The sequence below is a fragment of the Ranitomeya imitator genome, chromosome 1 (assembly GCF_032444005.1).
Source record: "Ranitomeya imitator isolate aRanImi1 chromosome 1, aRanImi1.pri, whole genome shotgun sequence".
Taxonomy (NCBI): Eukaryota; Metazoa; Chordata; class Amphibia; order Anura; family Dendrobatidae; genus Ranitomeya; species Ranitomeya imitator.
The window spans coordinates 407,933,040-407,950,815 of NC_091282.1; the positions used below are offsets into that span (position 1 = coordinate 407,933,040).

General features: G+C 43.1%; 1 protein-coding gene across 1 annotated transcript in view; it reads left to right on the plus strand.

Annotated features, from left to right (window-relative positions):
• The window catches only part of LOC138674946 (uncharacterized), a 250,063-nt gene that overhangs the window by 174,966 nt on the left and 57,321 nt on the right, over positions 1 to 17,776 (plus strand). The window contains exons 9-11 of the mRNA XM_069762797.1: positions 2,803 to 2,957; positions 4,212 to 4,289; positions 8,743 to 8,932. Coding sequence (XP_069618898.1) covers positions 2,803 to 2,957; positions 4,212 to 4,289; positions 8,743 to 8,932 — 423 coding nt within the window. The remainder of the gene's footprint in view (positions 1 to 2,802; positions 2,958 to 4,211; positions 4,290 to 8,742; positions 8,933 to 17,776) is intronic.

The following is a 17,776-nucleotide window of genomic DNA, read 5'->3' on the forward strand; positions in this document are numbered from 1 at the left end:
AGGTGAGGAGAGTGTTTTTTTTAACTGGACTGTGGGGCCATTCTCAGGGGGGTGGGGTGGGGTTTTATGATCTGGTGGTTTAGGAGCAACATGCGACGAGCTCTGAAGGAAGTGGTACCTGTACTGACCGCAGTCCCTAAGCTTAACACAACACTAGAAGTAGCCGTAGACACTCCCTAGGCACCTCGTCACAGCCTGAGAACTAACTACCCCTAAAGATAGAAACAGGAAAACTATCTTGCCTCAGAGAAAATCCCCAAAGGATAGAAAGCCCCCCACAAGTAATGACTGTGAGTGGAGAGGGAAAAGACATACACAGAATGAAACCAGGATGAGCACAGGAGGCCAGTCTAGCTAGATAGATAAGCCAGGATGGAATACTGTGCGGTCAGTATAAAACACTACAAAATATCCACACAGAGTTTACAAAAATCTCCACACCTGACTAAAGATGTGGAGGGTAAATCTGCTTCCCAGAGCTTCCAGCTACACAGAATTAATTCGTACTGACAAGCTGGACAAACAAAGAAAGCACAGAACGGATAAGTCCACAACCTGTGGACAGAAAAGAGCAAGCAAGGACTTAGCTTTGCTGAACTGGTCAGGATAACAGGGAAATCCAAAGAGATGTGAATCCAACCAGGAACCATTGACAAGTGGCACAAGTTGAAGGAAAGAGCCAGGCTAAATAGCCGAGCAGAATAGACAATCAGTGGAAGCAGCTGCTGACTGTTAAATCCAAGGAGCAGCCATACCACTTACAACCACCGGAGGGAACCCAAGAGCGGAATTCACAACAGTGGGGAGGCTGTGCAGTATACTACTACGTGGGCTGTGTGTGCATAATACTACTACCTGCACTGTGTGGGCTGTGTGTGCTGTATACTACTGTGTGTGCTGTGTACTACTACATGGCCTGTGTGTGCAGTATACTACTACGTGGGCTGTATGTGCATAATACTACTACCTAGGCTGTGTGTGTGCTGTATACTACTGTGTGTGCTGTGTACTACTACGTGGGCTGTGTGTGCAGTATACTACTACGTGGGCTGTGTGTACATAATACTACTACCTGGGCTGTGTGGGCTGTATACTACTGTGTGTGCTGTATACTACTACGTGGGCTGTGTGTGCAGTATACAATACTACTACGTGGGCTGTGTGTGCATAATACTACTACCTGGGCTGTGTGGGCTGTGTGTGCTGTATACTACTGTGTGTGCTGTATACTACTACGTGGGCTGTGTGTGCTGTATACTACTACGTGGGCTGTGTGGGCTGTGTGTGCTGTATACTACTGTGTGGGCTGTGTGTGCTGTATATTGCTGTGTGGGCTGTGTATGCTGTATACTACTGTGTGGGCTGTGTGTGCTGTATATTACTGTGTTGGCTGTGTGTGCTGTATACTACTGTGTGGGCTGTGTGTGCTGTATACTACTATGTGAGCTGTGGGGGGCTACATTATATATTATGGGGAAGTGGGCTGTATTACAGTATATTCTATAGGGGGCTACATTATATTCTATGGGGGGCTGTATTAGATTTTATGAGGGATGATTGCATCATACTCTTTGATGGGGCTGCATTATACTGTATTCTATGGGGAGGTGGGCTGTATTGTAATCTATTTGGGGCTACATTATATTCTATGGGGGGTGTATTATATTTATATTCTATGAGGGGTGATTGCATCATACTCAATGAGGGGGCTGCATTAAACTGACATTAAACTGAGGGGGGCTGCATTATATTCTATGGGGGTTACATTATACTCTGTGGGGTGGTTGCATTATACTCTGTGTGGTGGTTGCATTATACTCTGTGGGGTGGTGGCTGCATTATACTATGTGGGCTGCATTATACTGTATTGAGGACTATGGGGAATACGTTATACTATATGAAGAACTATGGGGTGCATTATACTATGGGAAGTGAATTGTACTACATGGATGACTATGGCGGTGCATCATACTATATGGAGCACTATGAGGAGTGTATTATACTATGTGGAGGACTGAGCAGTGTATTTTAATATATGGAGGACTATAGGGAGTGTATTATACTATATGGAGGACTGTGGTGCACATTATAATATATGGAGGACTATGGCTTGTATTTTACTAAACAAGTAAAATGCTGCATATTCAGATTGTTTTTGCTGGAACAAAAATCCTTGTTCTCAGCAGTACATCGCCAGCATAAACTGTAGATGTGCTGCTGATAACATGATATTGTTTAGTGATCTGTTAGTGATCTATTAGTGATCGTTCTGTCCCATCATTATTCCTCAGTTGGTGGAAAGAGGCCAGGAAACAAGCGTTGAACCACTTCAGTATTGTTGATCAAACTCATTTAGCGACCTGAACTCAGCGCTTGTAAATACAACCGAAATGCTTTTGTGTGATGTACAATATGTTAGCATTTGGGGCCCCATTATAAACTTTGCCTATAGCCCCACTTTGCCTAAATCCGGCCCTGCCTACAAGTGTACAAAGATATTATACAGTCACCATGTGACAAGTGGGCCTGTGTAACTTCAAACGCCAGGGCTGAATTTTAGTCCCAGTCCGGCCCTGTCAGTGAGACACATATCTCTGTGTTCATCCTCTCATTAAATACATTTACATTTGACCAGCTTAATTTTCCTGAAATTGCCTGCGCCCCCGAAAACCAATGTGCGAAAATTTCACACGGATCAACTAGTAAGAATAATAATTGTATATAATATAATCATTCTCATTATGGAATCTCATGAAATGCAATAAATATCAATGGAAAAATCTTTACATTCTGATCACACAGGAGCTGAATTTAACCAACTGCAGTGGAGAGATATTTAGAGGAGACACAGTTTTGTCCTATGCCAGTCATTTCTGCACCCGACTAACATCGGTGGATGTCAGCTGGACTGGAGCCACTGATAAAGGCATCATTTCTCTTATACAGGCCTGTGTATGGTAAGTATTAATAGTATGGCATACAGTGATTAAACTTCCTACAGTGGGACCAGAAGTGAAGCACTAAGCAGAGACATTTTGTAGAGACTTCTAACTAGAAGCAAACTGACTAGTGATGAGAAAATGTGCCCGGATAAGGTGTTATCTGAGCATGCTCAGGTGCTAACCGAGTATCTTCGGCGTGCTCGAAAAAATTTTTTGTTAGCGTCCTCGCGGCTGAATGTCCCGGGGCTGTTCGACAGGCACAACATATGCAGGGTTTGCCTAACAAACCTTGAGCAGTGTGATCATGCAGTCTGCTCCCCTCTATGTGGCACACCATTGGGTCACACAGAATAACATTATTCATTGGGTACAGTAGGTTTCCATTTTTTAACCATGTAGTGTATAAAGGGAAACTCCATTTTATTAGGATTTTCCCTTTAAATCTTGCTCATCATGTTTTTCATTGTTAAAGGGTTTTTCCCAATACAGTAAGTTGTCCCCCATCCCAGGGAAAGGGAATAATTTTCTGATCGCTTGCGGTCTGGCCGCTAGGACCCCCTAGCCATCCTAAGAATGCGGTTTTGTAACCCGGGAACAAGGCTATGCACGTGCCCAACTTCACTCCATTTATCGTTTATGGGACTGCAGAGTGCTGTGCTACAGGCAGTAAGGCTGGGCATGCAAGCCTCCGTTTCTTTCAAGACGGGGCTCAGGATGAGCCTGATTTCTGGGATCCAGAGCCTTATTTTCAGGATCAATGGGGGATCTCTGTGGTCTGACTCTCAATTACCAGTAAATTATTCCCTATCCCATAGACAGCAGATAGCTTAAAGGGAACCTGTCACCTGAATTTGGCGGGACTGGTTTTGGGTCATATGGGCGGAGTTTTCGGGTGTTTGATTCACCCTTTCCTTACCCGCTGGCTGCATGCTGGGTGCAATATTGGATTGAAGTTCATTCTCTGTCCTCCGTAGTACACACCTGCGCAAGGCAATCTTGCCTTGCGCAGGCGTGTACTACGGAGAACAGAGAATGAACTTCAATCCAATATTTCTGCCAGCATGCAGCCAGCAGGTAAGGAAAGGGTGAATCAAACACCCGAAAGCTCCGCCCATATGACCCAAAACCAGTCCCGCCAAATTCAGGTGACAGGTTCCCTTTAATATTTTAAGAACTTGCACAGTATTCATTTACTTACTACATAAGAGTGATTATGATTATTATTACACCGTAAAGATGTTTTCATTTATTTTTCTTACGTCCCCTTAGCTTGCAAAGTCTATCAATGAATGGCTGTAATATCACAGATAATGCCATTACCGCTCTTTTGAAACGACATTATAAAAGGTAAGAATGGACTAAATCTGCTCTGTAACTTGCTGGGAAGCATTTCGAGTTTTTAGGGGAATCAGGAAGGGTTAAGATTAAGACTAGTTAAAAGATATGTGTTAGTAAATTATTATTTTTAAAACATTATTATTTTTGCTTTAAGGGGTTTTCCACTTTCGCCAAAAGTGGTTGCATAGTTGTAAAACAGCAAAAGCAGATAGTGTTCACCCTTTCTGGTCCAGTGCCGGCTCTCCAGGGCAGAAATTTTACTGACTGTTTGCCCCTATATTTACTATAGAGGGTCTGGTCTAGGGTCTATATTTGATTAGAAGGTCTGTTCTGTATTTATTTATCTGGTCTGGGATGTATTTAATTAGGGGGTCTAGTCTGGCATCCACTTAGTGAGTCTGAGCTGGGGTCTTTGTTTGTTCAGGGGGACTGAACTATAATTTGTATGCATTACAGAGGGTCTGCTCTAGGGTTTGGTTAGAGGGACCCTGGTCTGTATTTATGTAGGAAGTCTGGTCTGGGATCTACTGGATTTAATTAGAGTCTCACTTATATTTAGCCAGCCTGAGATGGGGGTCTGTATTTATTTAGGGGCTCTGGCCTGAGATTTGTTAATTTCAAGGTTTGGTCTGGTGTCTGTTTAAGGACTCTGTGTGTATCTATATTTATTGGTGGTCTGTGTTTGCTTATTTTGGGATCTTGTCTGAGATCTGTGTATACTAAAGGAGCTGTTCTAGGGTTTTAATTTTTTTCATTAAGGTGTAATAATGGATAAATTAATTTCTGAATTGGAAAACAGTAGGTCAGCAGTAGGACACGGCCTATGTAAACGGTGAGTGTATATTAAAAAATATTATTAGGATAAATCCGCCTCTGATTGTACAGATGTATTAGTGACTGTACACTTGTCCCATAGAAGGACTCCGGCACTCTCCTAGTTGTGGACTGGTGATTGGGGTACCAGACACAGGGACCAGGAGGGATTCCCATTGAACACATTTATGAACCACTGAACTTGTGAGTGGGGGGGTGAGCAGTGGTTGTCGGAGTGTTCAGAAAGAACAGCGTAATACAAAATTCTGTGACTGTTCTCAATGGCTGTAGTGGACGCGAGGGTTGTTAGACTTGTACCAGTCAACAGATGAGTAAAAGAGCATTACATAAAGTCAATAATCAGTCATGTAGCTGAATGGCAACCAAAAATACTGAAAACAGTAACAATTATTTCTTGGTCATTTTCTCAAACTATTTCAATGTAACCAGGAATTCATGGCATTTATATTGATTGTTGGCTCATGGCATTTATATTGATTGTTAAGGAAGGCATCAGATGGCCTTTTGCCATAAGGGACACATTGATTACTTGATGTGTTTTTCCAGTTGTGCTCCCACATACTTGCAGCACTCTTCATTCTTTTTGATGAGAAGTGTTGTTGACTCATTGCTATTCTCTCGGTGTCTATCTGTTCAGGCCATCGTGTTCTTTTATTAGGTGGCTTTCTATATACAGCACACAAGCTAGATATGTAGTTCATCCAGATCCATATATTTTGGTTGTTCTGTTAGGTATTCAGAGGATAATAACGATTTTTCATAACTTACATGATGAAACTTCGACTACTGATTTTCAATTGGAAAGTAATTCATTGAACGTTTATGGTAAATCACAGACATCATTTGTTATACGATAAAGACCTGTGACGGTCATGCCCAAAATACATCTTATCTCTTCTAACCTGCAGCTTGGCAGTTTAGGGGTTATTCCATTTTATTGTTGGTGTTATCAGGTAGTAAAGGGTTGTAAAAGAATTATCTCTAGGGCTCTAGAAGAGTGCCAGAGCTAATGGCAGGTTGCTTAGGTTATTAAATTGTACCATTGCTGGAGTTTAGGTAATTAAAAACCTCTCCAGGCTCCGTCACCAGAATCAATCTCACTCATGACATTAAGGTTCAGATTGCGTTAGTGCAATCCGTTTAGCGCCTAGCGCTAGCAGATTGCGCTAACGCAATGTGTTTTAAAGGGGTCGCGAGAGCGGGGAACGGACCGCGGGCGCGCCTCGGACACTGCAAGCAGCGTCCGCGGCGCGCCACAAAACACCGGCACATCACTAGCGCGTGCTGAAAATGGCACGCGCTAGTGATGCGCGTCCCCATTGCTGTTAATGGGCGCGCTAACGGACGTGTTGCACGGCGTTAATTTCGCCGTGCAACGCTGTCCGTTAGCGCGGTCCCATTAACGCAATGGGAACCTAGAATGCATTTGGTAAGAAAACATTATAATATATAGCAAAATTACTGAACAGTCCAGTGGATCAGACCAGTGCCATTATTGTAGCAAGTTCTATTGTTGCATAGAGGAAAATTCAAACAATCAACTTATTGCCATTGTTGCCTAAAGGCATCTTGCCGCAATCACACAAGTGCCATTGTCGCCTAGCAGCAGCTTGGTACGCTCACACAAGTGCCATTGTCACACCGAGGCAACTTGAAGCAATGCCATTATTGCCTGATATAATACCACATATAATAGCACATATGATACCTGATGAAGGCCGTTGTGGGCTGAAATGCGTTGTTTTGTTCTTATTAAAGTGTCCTAATAAATTTGGTACTGAGCAAATTATCTCAACCTTCAAATTATCCTTGTCTTCCGGAAGCGCCTAGAAAGGAAATTTTTTTTTTTTCTCTAACCATTATTGCCTAGAGGCATCTTGCCGCAAACACACTAGTGCCATCATCATCATGCCATTGTTGCCTAGAGACAGCTTGGGCAATCACATAACTGCCATCTTAGCCTAGAGGCAGCTTGGCATAATCACACCACTGCCGTCATCACCTAGAGGCAGCTTGGCACAATCACACCAATACAATCATAGCTTAGAAGCAACTTGGCACCATCACACCACTGTCGTCATTCCTTGGAGGCAGCTTGGCGCAATCACAGCAGTTCCATTGTCACCTTTAGGCAGCTTGGTACAATCAGACCACTGCCATCATAGCCTAGAGGAAGCTTGGCACAATAACACCACTGCCGTCGTCGCCTAGGGGCTGCTTGGTACAATCACACCAGTGCCATTGTCACCTATAGGCAGCTTGGCACAATCACACCACTGCCGTTGTTGCCTAGAGGCAGCTTTGGCACAATCACACCACTGCTGTCATCACCTAGAGGCAGCTTGGCACAATCACACCAATGCAATCATAGCTTAGAAGCAACTTGGCACCATCACACCACTGTCGTCATCGCCTTGAGGTAGCTTGCCACAATCACATCACTGCCATTGTCACCTCTTGGCAGCTTGGCATAATCAAACCACTGCCATCATAGCCTAGAGGCAGCTTGGCACAATCACACTAGTGCCATCATCATGCCATTGTTGCTTAGAGCCATCTTGGTGCAATCACACCAATGCCATTGCCATCATCATGCCATTGTTGCTTAGAGCCATCTTGGTGCAATCACACCAATGCCATCATTGCTTAGAGGCAGCTCGGCAAAATCACACCAATGCCATTATAGCCTAGAGACAGTTTGGCACATTCACATCACTGCCATCTTTGCCTAGAGGCAGTTTGGCACATTCACATCACTGCCATCATAGCCTAGAGGCAGCTCGGCACAATCACACCTCTGCCGTCGTCACCTAGAGGCAACTTGGCATAATCACACGAATGCCATCATAGCGTAGAGGCAGCTTGGCACCATCACACCACTGCAATTGTCACCTATAGGCAGCGTGGCACAATCAGACATGTGCCATTGTGGCATAGAGGCGCTAGTCATTTTATGAATTGTAGCACTAATTTCCTAGTATATTCAGGCTTTAAAGTGAGTGTACACCAAAATTATTTAAAAATTACATTTATCACAAAAGCCTGGAGTGGTTTTGCAACATTTTGTACAAAAAAAAGTTGCATGTCATAAAAATGTCTAATTCTAAGAAAATTCCGGTGACCCGTGCTCTTTAATAAACTTAAAGTAAAAAAATTGGACTTGCCAAAGAATGTTTTAAAAATGATGCATAACATATAAATTTGTCTAAAGCAAAAAATTAGACAAAATGAACCTTAATTCTGGCACATAACATGATAAATTCTCCCTATTTTATATATCTGGAAATGTAGGAAGCAACATTTAGACAATTTTCCTGAACTAATAAATGTGGTTGTCCTGGGGCTACTCTTAATTGCATTACATAGTAGTACCTTATGAGTGAATATTATAAAAATGACAAATGGAGACTGATTTTCCATACACAGTTTACTACGACATAGCAGTGCATGCATGCAAACTGAAAAATGAAAAATAAGATCCAGAAATAATAAAGTTGTGTAATCTACAGTAACTTGCCACTTATGACCATGTGGATAAGCTGCAGATCAACTATAATCAAAATCATTATCAATCACATGAAAAAATATATATATTTTGGAGAGCAATATGTGTTTTTGTGTTTTGCAGTCTTAATAAATTAGAAATATTTGGATGCCATGCTCTTGCAGCAAAATGCTTGATTTCTGTGGCTATTGAATGTGTACATCTGGAGAACCTGAATATTGGTAGGATTCCAAAAGCAACTGATATGTGCTTGGTAAAAATAGCATCTAACTTACACAAGATCATCACACTGAATCTGACGGGCCTGAATGTGGTAACATTTTCCTTTTTATTCCATGAAGTGTTTATTTCCATGTGTAATCATAGTTAATTTAGAAGACAATATTTACACCAGGTATTTTTTTTTTATACTCCCCGGACACGGACTCTCATGCTCTTACTGGTAATGTCCCAATTTAGAATTTTGTATTTCTTAATCTAGATGATTTAATGAGATGTTGTGTAGTAGAAAGTTCATAGTTAATGTAATATTCTATGTTGGCTACAAAATAATGAAATGTTAGTACAAGTTTTCACTTAGCTTTCATTCATTGGTATATACAGTGGGTACGGAAAGTATTCATACCCCTTTAAATTTTTCACTCTTTGTTTCGTTGCGGCCATTTGGTAAATTCCCAAAAAGTTAAATTTTTGCAAATTTATTAAAAAAGAAATCTGAAATATCACATAAGTATTCAGACCCTTTGATCAGTATTGAGTAGAAGCACCCTTTTGAGCTAGTACAGCCATGAGTCTTCTTGGGAAGGATGTAACAAGTTTTTCACAGTTGGATTTGGGGATCCTCTGCCATTCTTTCTTGCAGATCCTCTCCAGTTCTGTCAGGTTGGATGGTGAACGTTGGTGGACAGCCATTTACAGGTCTCTCCAGAGATGTTCAATTGGGTTTAGGTCAGGGCTCTGGCTGGGCCAGTCAAGAAAGGTCACGTTGTTGTTCTGAAACCACTCCTTTGTTATTTTAGCTCTGTGCTTAGGGTCATTGTCTTGTTGGAAGGTGAACCTTCGTCCAAGTCTGAGGACCAGAGCACTCTGGAAGAGGTTTTCATCCAGGATATCTCTGTACTTGGCCGCATTCATGTTTCCTTCAATGACAACCAGTTGTCTTGTCCCTGCAGCTGAAAAACACCCCCATAGCATGATGCTGCCGCGACCATGTTTCACTGTTGAGATTGATTTGGGTAGGTGATGAGCAGTGCATGGTTTTTCCCACACATACCGCTTAGAATTATCACCAAAAAGGTCTGTCTTCGTCTCATCAGACCAGAGAATCGCTATGCGGGCTTTCTCTGGGCCACTCTGCCATAAAGGCCTGGAGGGCTGCAGTGAGAGTTGACTTTGTGGAACTTTCTCCCATCTCCCTACTGCATCTCTAGAGCTCAGCCACAGTGATCTTGGGGTTCTTCTTTACCTCTCTCACCAAGGCTCTTCTCCCACGATTGTTCAGTTTGGTTGGACGGCTAGGTCTAAGAACACTTCTGGTGGTCCCAAACTTCTTCCATGTAAGGATTATGGAGGCCACCGTGCTCTTAGGAACCTTGAGTATTGCAGAAATTCTGTTGTAACCTTGGCCAGATCTGTGCCTTGCCACAATTCTGTCTCTGAGCTCCTTGGCCAGTTCCTTTGACCTCATGATTCTCATTTGGTCTGACATGCACTGTGAGCTGTGAGGTCTTATATAGACAGCTGTGTTCTGGACTCCAATGAAGGAGTAGAACCGTCTCAAGGAGGATCACAAGGAAATATGAGTGTCTGAGCAACGTTTCTGAATACTTATGACCATGTGATATTTCAGTTTTCTTTTTTATTAAATTTGCAAAAATTTCTACATTTCTGTTTTTTTTTCACTCAAGATGGGGTGCAGAGTGTACATTAATGAGAAAAAAATGAACTTTTTTGAATTTACCAAATGGCAGCAATGAAAGAAAGAGTGAGCAATTTAAAGGGCTCTGAATACTTTCCATAACCACTGTATATATAGTTGAAATCCGAAGTTTATATGCACATATGCATGTTTTTCTCAGTATCTGACATGAAATCAGAATAAACCTTTCCCCTTTTAGGTCAATTAGGATTACCATAATTATCAATATTTGACAAATGCCAGAATAATGAGAGAGCGAGAGAGAGAGAATGTTTTAAGGCATTTTTATTACTTAGACCAAAAAAAAGGAGTTTGTAGAATGAACGGCACCAGAGGATTACACCATCCAGACTCGGATACACGTGAATACAATTTAACAGCCTGCACGAAATCCCAGGGTTTGAGGTGCTCAGCATTAATAGCATGTGATCTGATAAACAAACAGAAGAAAGAGATGCGGCACTCACTCAGCGTGAGGCGGCAACAACACCTGTAACCAAGACAGGAGGGTAAGGGCCCTGACGAAGATGGTCCGGAGACCTTCGAAATGCGTAGGCAATTCTGGTCCTGTGCGGCCCCCGTCCGTTGCTCCTTACCCTCCTGTCTTGGTGACGTCACCCAGACCACGCCCCCTCTTTCTCACCGCTCTGTGCAGCGGCTCCCTTCTGGCCCACGTGTGCCGTCTAGCAGCGCTCCAGGCGCACGGAGGCTGTGCACTCACCAGGGAGGACGCTCCCTACATCTACAGATGTTGTTGCCGCCTCACGCTGCGACCTTGGTTCCTGCAGTCCCAGTTACCCGGGCCGCTGGGGATCCTGTCTTATTACTTCCTGGGACAGTGCCAACATTCCTCAGGACAGCGCCAGCAGTCTCTCAGCAGTTATCTTTTATTTAATAAGTGTGCGGTCTTTTTATTCATTTATCATATACATCTGTCACATGCTTTATTACTTTATCATTACAGATTATTCTGCTGGGTTTGTGAGCATTTGTTCCTTTGTTTACTATTATTGTCTTCTATTTATTACCGGGATAATATTCCCACTACACGTAGTGCTGTTGTTTGCTGGTGTTTGTGGTCATTTTCTGGCTGCCCCCACTACTGATCATCTTTTTTATAGACTATTACCATTCAACTAGAAGTCTACTTACTCCTCTTATTGTAGATTCTCATGATTCATTTATTTTCTTCACCTAGCTAGCGCGGTGTTTTTATCTATTTTTATCTCTCGCTTATGCATAGTGCTCTCCTTGATGTCTTCAACATCATTGGTGGCCATCATTTCTGCTCAGAGTGATTCTACTTTCATCCATGAACAGCACAGAGGCCCACTGGTTCATCGTCTAGCGTAGATGTTCCCTGACCCATGCAAGATAGATGGTTTGACGTGACACTTGGTTGCCTCTCGCCTCACTTTTAGGGCATTTAGGAAATAGCGACCACAATATTGTGCAGTTTCACCTGTCTTTCACTAGGGGGACTTGTCAGGGAGTCACAAAAACATTGAACTTTAGGAAGGCAAAGTTTGAACAGCTTAGAGATGCCCTTAATCTGGTAGACTGGGACAATATCCTCAGAAATGAGAGTACAGATAATAAATGGGAAATGTTTAAGAACATCCTAAATAGGCAGTGTAAGCGGTTTATACCTTGTGGGAATAAAAGGACTAGAAATAGGAAAAACCCAATGTGGCTAAACAAAGAAGTAAGACAGGCAATTAACAGTAAAAAGAAAGCATTTGCACTACTAAAGCAGGATGGCACCATTGAAGCTCTAAAAAACTATAGGGAGAAAAATACTTTATCTAAAAAACTAATTAAAGCTGCCAAAAAGGAAACAGAGAAGCACATTGCTAAGGAGAGTAAAACTAATCCCAAACTGTTCTTCAACTATATCAATAGTAAAAGAATAAAAACTGAAAATGTAGGCCCCTTAAAAAATAGTGAGGAAAGAATGGTTGTAGATGACGAGGAAAAAGCTAACATATTAAACACCTTCTTCTCCACGGTATTCACGGTGGAAAATGAAATGCTAGGTGAAATCCCAAGAAACAATGAAAACCCTATATTAAGGGTCACCAATCTAACCCAAGAAGAGGTGCGAAACCGGCTAAATAAGATTAAAATAGATAAATCTCCGGGTCCGGATGGCATACACCCACGAGTACTAAGAGAACTAAGTAATGTAATAGATAAACCATTATTTCTTATTTTTAGTGACTCTATAGCGACAGGGTCTGTTCCGCAGGACTGGCGCATAGCAAATGTGGTGCCAATATTCAAAAAGGGCTCTAAAAGTGAACCTGGAAATTATAGGCCAGTAAGTCTAACCTCTATTGTTGGTAAAATATTTGAAGGGTTTCTGAGGGATGTTATTCTGGATTATCTCAATGAGAATAACTGTTTAACTCCATATCAGCATGGGTTTATGAGAAATCGCTCCTGTCAAACCAATCTAATCAGTTTTTATGAAGAGGTAAGCTATAGACTGGACCACGGTGAGTCATTGGACGTGGTATATCTCGATTTTTCCAAAGCGTTTGATACCGTGCCGCACAAGAGGTTGGTACACAAAATGAGAATGCTTGGTCTGGGGGAAAATGTGTGTAAATGGGTTAGTAACTGGCTTAGTGATAGAAAGCAGAGGGTGGTTATAAATGGTATAGTCTCTAACTGGGTCGCTGTGACCAGTGGGGTACCGCAGGGGTCAGTATTGGGACCTGTTCTCTTCAACATATTCATTAATGATCTGGTAGAAGGTTTACACAGTAAAATATCGATATTTGCAGATGATACAAAACTATGTAAAGCAGTTAATACAAGAGAAGATAGTATTCTGCTACAGATGGATCTGGATAAGTTGGAAACTTGGGCTGAAAGGTGGCAGATGAGGTTTAACAATGATAAATGTAAGGTTATACACATGGGAAGAGGGAATCAATATCACCATTACACACTGAACGGGAAACCACTGGGTAAATCTGACAGGGAGAAGGACTTGGGGATCCTAGTTAATGATAAACTTACCTGGAGCAGCCAGTGCCAGGCAGCAGCTGCCAAGGCAAACAGGATCATGGGGTGCATTAAAAGAGGTCTGGATACACATGATGAGAGCATTATACTGCCTCTGTACAAATCCCTAGTTAGACCGCACATGGAGTACTGTATCCAGTTTTGGGCACCGGTGCTCAGGAAGGATATAATGGAACTAGAGAGAGTACAAAGGAGGGCAACAAAATTAATAAAGGGGATGGGAGAACTACAATACCCAGATAGATTAGCGAAATTAGGATTATTTAGTCTAGAAAAAAGACGACTGAGGGGCGATCTAATAACCATGTATAAGTATATAAGGGGACAATACAAATATCTCGCTGAGGATCTGTTTATACCAAGGAAGGTGACGGGCACAAGGGGGCATTCTTTGCGTCTGGAGGAGAGAAGGTTTTTCCACCAACATAGAAGAGGATTCTTTACTGTTAGGGCAGTGAGAATCTGGAATTGCTTGCCTGAGGAGGTGGTGATGGCGAACTCAGTCGAGGGGTTCAAGAGAGGCCTGGATGTCTTCCTGGAGCAGAACAATATTGTATCATACAATTATTAGGTTCTGTAGAAGGACGTAGATCTGGGGATTTATTATGATGGAATATAGGCTGAACTGGATGGACAAATGTCTTTTTTCGGCCTTACTAACTATGTTACTATGTTACTTAAGTGTGCCTGGAGTTGTGTGGCATCATCCGGATCCAAAAGGCATTGTTCCCAATGAAGCGGTAATCAGTGTGGGATGTGGCCAAAGGACATCCACTTCTGTGCTGTATATTGGGGGGGCTCACACTGTATATAGGGAGCTATGGTAGGGATCACACTGTATAGGGATCTATATGGGGACTCACTGTATATGAGGCTAACACTCTTTATAAGAGCTAGGTGGGGTCTCACACTGTATTTAGGGAGCTACGTAGGGGATCATAGTGTATATAAATAGGGGGCCATGTGAGAGTTCATCCTGTATATAGAGGCTGTATGGGGGCTTACTGTATATTAGAGACTATGTGGTGTCTCACACTCTATATAGGAGCTATGTGGGGATTCACACTATTTAGGGAGCTATGTAGGGGCTCATACTGTGTATAGGGGGCCAAGTGAGGGTTAATTCTGTGCATAAAGAGGCTATATGGGGGCTCATACTGTATATAGGGAGCTATGTAAGGGTTCCCACTGTATATGAGGAGCTATGTTGGGGTTCATCCTGTATATAGAGAGGCTATGTGGGGGTTCATCCTATATACACTGCTCAAAAAAATAAAGGGAACACTTAACCAACAGAATATAACTCCAAGTAAATCAAACTTCAGTGAAACAAACTGTCCACTTAGGAAGCAACACTGTTTGACAATTCCACATGCCGTTGTGCAAATGGAATACACAACAGATGGAAATTATTGGCAATTATCAAGACACACTCAATAAAGGAGTGGTTCTGCAGGTGGAGACCTGTTGTGAATTCCGCTCTTGGGCTCCCTCCGGTGGTTGTAAGTGGCACTTTTGTGAGTTCTGCTCTTGGGCTCCCTCTTGTGGCTTCTAGTGGTATGGCTGCTCCTTGGATTTAGCTGTCTTCAGCTGCTTCCACTGATCGTCTTTTCGGCTCGGCTATTTATGCCTGGCTCTGTCCTTCAGCCAGTGCCACTTGTAAATGGTTCCTGGTTGGATTCACATCTCTTTGGAGTTCCCTGTTATCCTGACCAGTTCAGCAAAGCTAAGTTTTTGCTTGCTCTTTTCTGTTCACAGTTTGTGAACTTATCCGTTCTGTGCTTCTATGTTTGTCCAGCGTTATCAGTATGAATTAATTCTGTCTTGCTGGAAGCTCTGGGAAGCAGATTTACCCTCCACACCTTTAGTCAGGTGTGGAGATTTTTAGTAAACTCTGCGTGGATTTTTGTAGTGTTTTATACTGACCGCACAGTTTTCCATCCTGTCCTATCTATCAAGTTAGACTGGCCTCCTGTGCTCATCCTGGTTTCATTCTGTGTATGTCTTTTCCCTCTCCACTCACAGTCATTATTTGTGGGGGGGGCTAATCTATCGTTTGGGGATTTTCTCTGAGGCAAGATAGTTTTACTGCTTCTATCTTTAGGGGTAGTTAGCTCTTAGGTGGTGACGAGGTGCCTAGGGAGAGTTAGGAGCACCCCACAGCTACTTCTAGTGTTGTGTTGAGCTTAGGGACTGTGGTCAGTACAGTTACCACTTCCTTCAGAGCTCGTTCCATGTTGCTCCTAAACCACCGCATCATAACAGGGACCACAGACCACATCTCAGTAACAATGCTTTATGGCTGATATTTTGGTCACTTTTGAATGTTGGTTGTGCTTTCACACTCGTGGTAGCATGAGACGAACTCTACAACCTACACCAGTGGCTCAGGTAGTGCAGCTCATCCAGGATGGCACATCAATGTGAGCTGTGGCAAGAAGGTTTGCTGTGTCTGTCAGCATAGTGTCCAGAGGTTGGAGGCGCTACCAGGAGACAGGCCAGTACACCAGGAGATGTGGAGGGGACCGTAGGAGGGCAACAACCCAGCAGTGGGACCGCTACCTCAGCCTTTGTGCAAGGAGGAACAGGAGGAGCACTGCCAGAGCCCTGCAAAATAACTTCCATCAGGCCACAAATGTGCATGTGTCTACACAAATGGTTAGAAACTGACTCCATGAGGATAGCCTGAGTGCCTGACATCCAGAGATGGGGGTTGTGCTCACAGCCCAACACTGTGCAGGAGGCTTGGCATTTGCCACAGAACACCAGGATTGGCATATTCGCCACTGGCGCCCTGTGCTCTTCATAGATGAAAGCAGGTCCACACTGAGCACATGTGACCGATGTGACAGAGTCTGGAGATGCCGTGGGGAGCAATCTGCTGCCTGCAACATCCTTCAGCATGACTGGTTTGGGTGGGTCAGTAATGGTGTGGAGTGGCATTTCTTTGGAGGGCCGCACAGCCCTCCATGTGCTCGCCAGAGGTAACCTGACTTCCATTAGGTACCGAGATGAGATTCTCAGACACCTTGTGAGACCATATGCTGGTGCGGTTGGCCCTGGGTTCCTCCTAATGTACGACAATGCCAGACCTCATGTGGCTGGAGTGGAGTGTGTCAGCAGTTCCTGCAAGATGAAGACATTGAAGCTATGGACTGGCCCGCCCTTTCCCCAGACCTGAATCCGATTGATCACATCTGGGACATCATGTTTCGCACCATCCACCAACGTCACGTTGCACCACAGAGTGTCCAGGAGTTGGTAGATGCTTTAGTCCAGATCTGAGAGGAGATCCCTCAGGAGACCATCCACCGCCTCATTAGGAGCATGCTCAGGCATTGTAGGGAGGTCATATAGGCATGTTGAGGCCACACACACTACTGAGCTTCATTTCCTTGTCTTGAGGCATTTCCGCTGAAGTTGGATCAGCCTGTAAATTAATTTTCCACTTTGATTTTGAGTATCATTCCAAATCCAGACCTCCGTGGGATATTAGTTGGGATTTAAGTTGATTATTTTTAGGTTTTATTGTTCTCAACACATTCCACTATGTAATAAATAAAGATTTACAATTGGAATATTTAATTCAGTGTTATCTAGGATGTGGGATTTAAGTGTTCCCTTTATTTTTTTAAGCAGCGTATAAAGAGGCTATTTTGGGGCTCAAACTATATAGAAGTGGCTATGTGGTGACTCATACTGTACATAGGAGGCTATGTGAGGGTTCATACTTTAAATAGGAAGCTATCTTAGAACTCATACTGTATACAGGGAAACTATGTGAGTGCTCATGCTGTATATAGAGGGGCTGTGTGTGGGCTCATCCTGTATATAATGAACTATGTGGGTGCTCACACTGTATAAAAGCCTATGTGGGGCTCACACTGTATATAGGAAGCTATGGTGGCACTCACGCTGTATGTAGAAGGTTATATGGGGGCTCACACTGTATATAGGGAGCTATGTGAGGGTTCACACTATATAAAGTAGCTATATGGGGTCTCACACTGTATATTGGAGGCTATGCAGGGCTCACACTGTATATAAGCAGCGTGCTCATACTGTATATGGGGGCCATGTGGGGCTCATACTGTATAAAGGGAGCTATGTACTAGTTCATACTGTATATCTGGGGCTATGTGAGGGCTCATGCTTTATATAGAGAGACCATGTGGTGGTTAATCCTGTATATAGAGAGGCTATGTT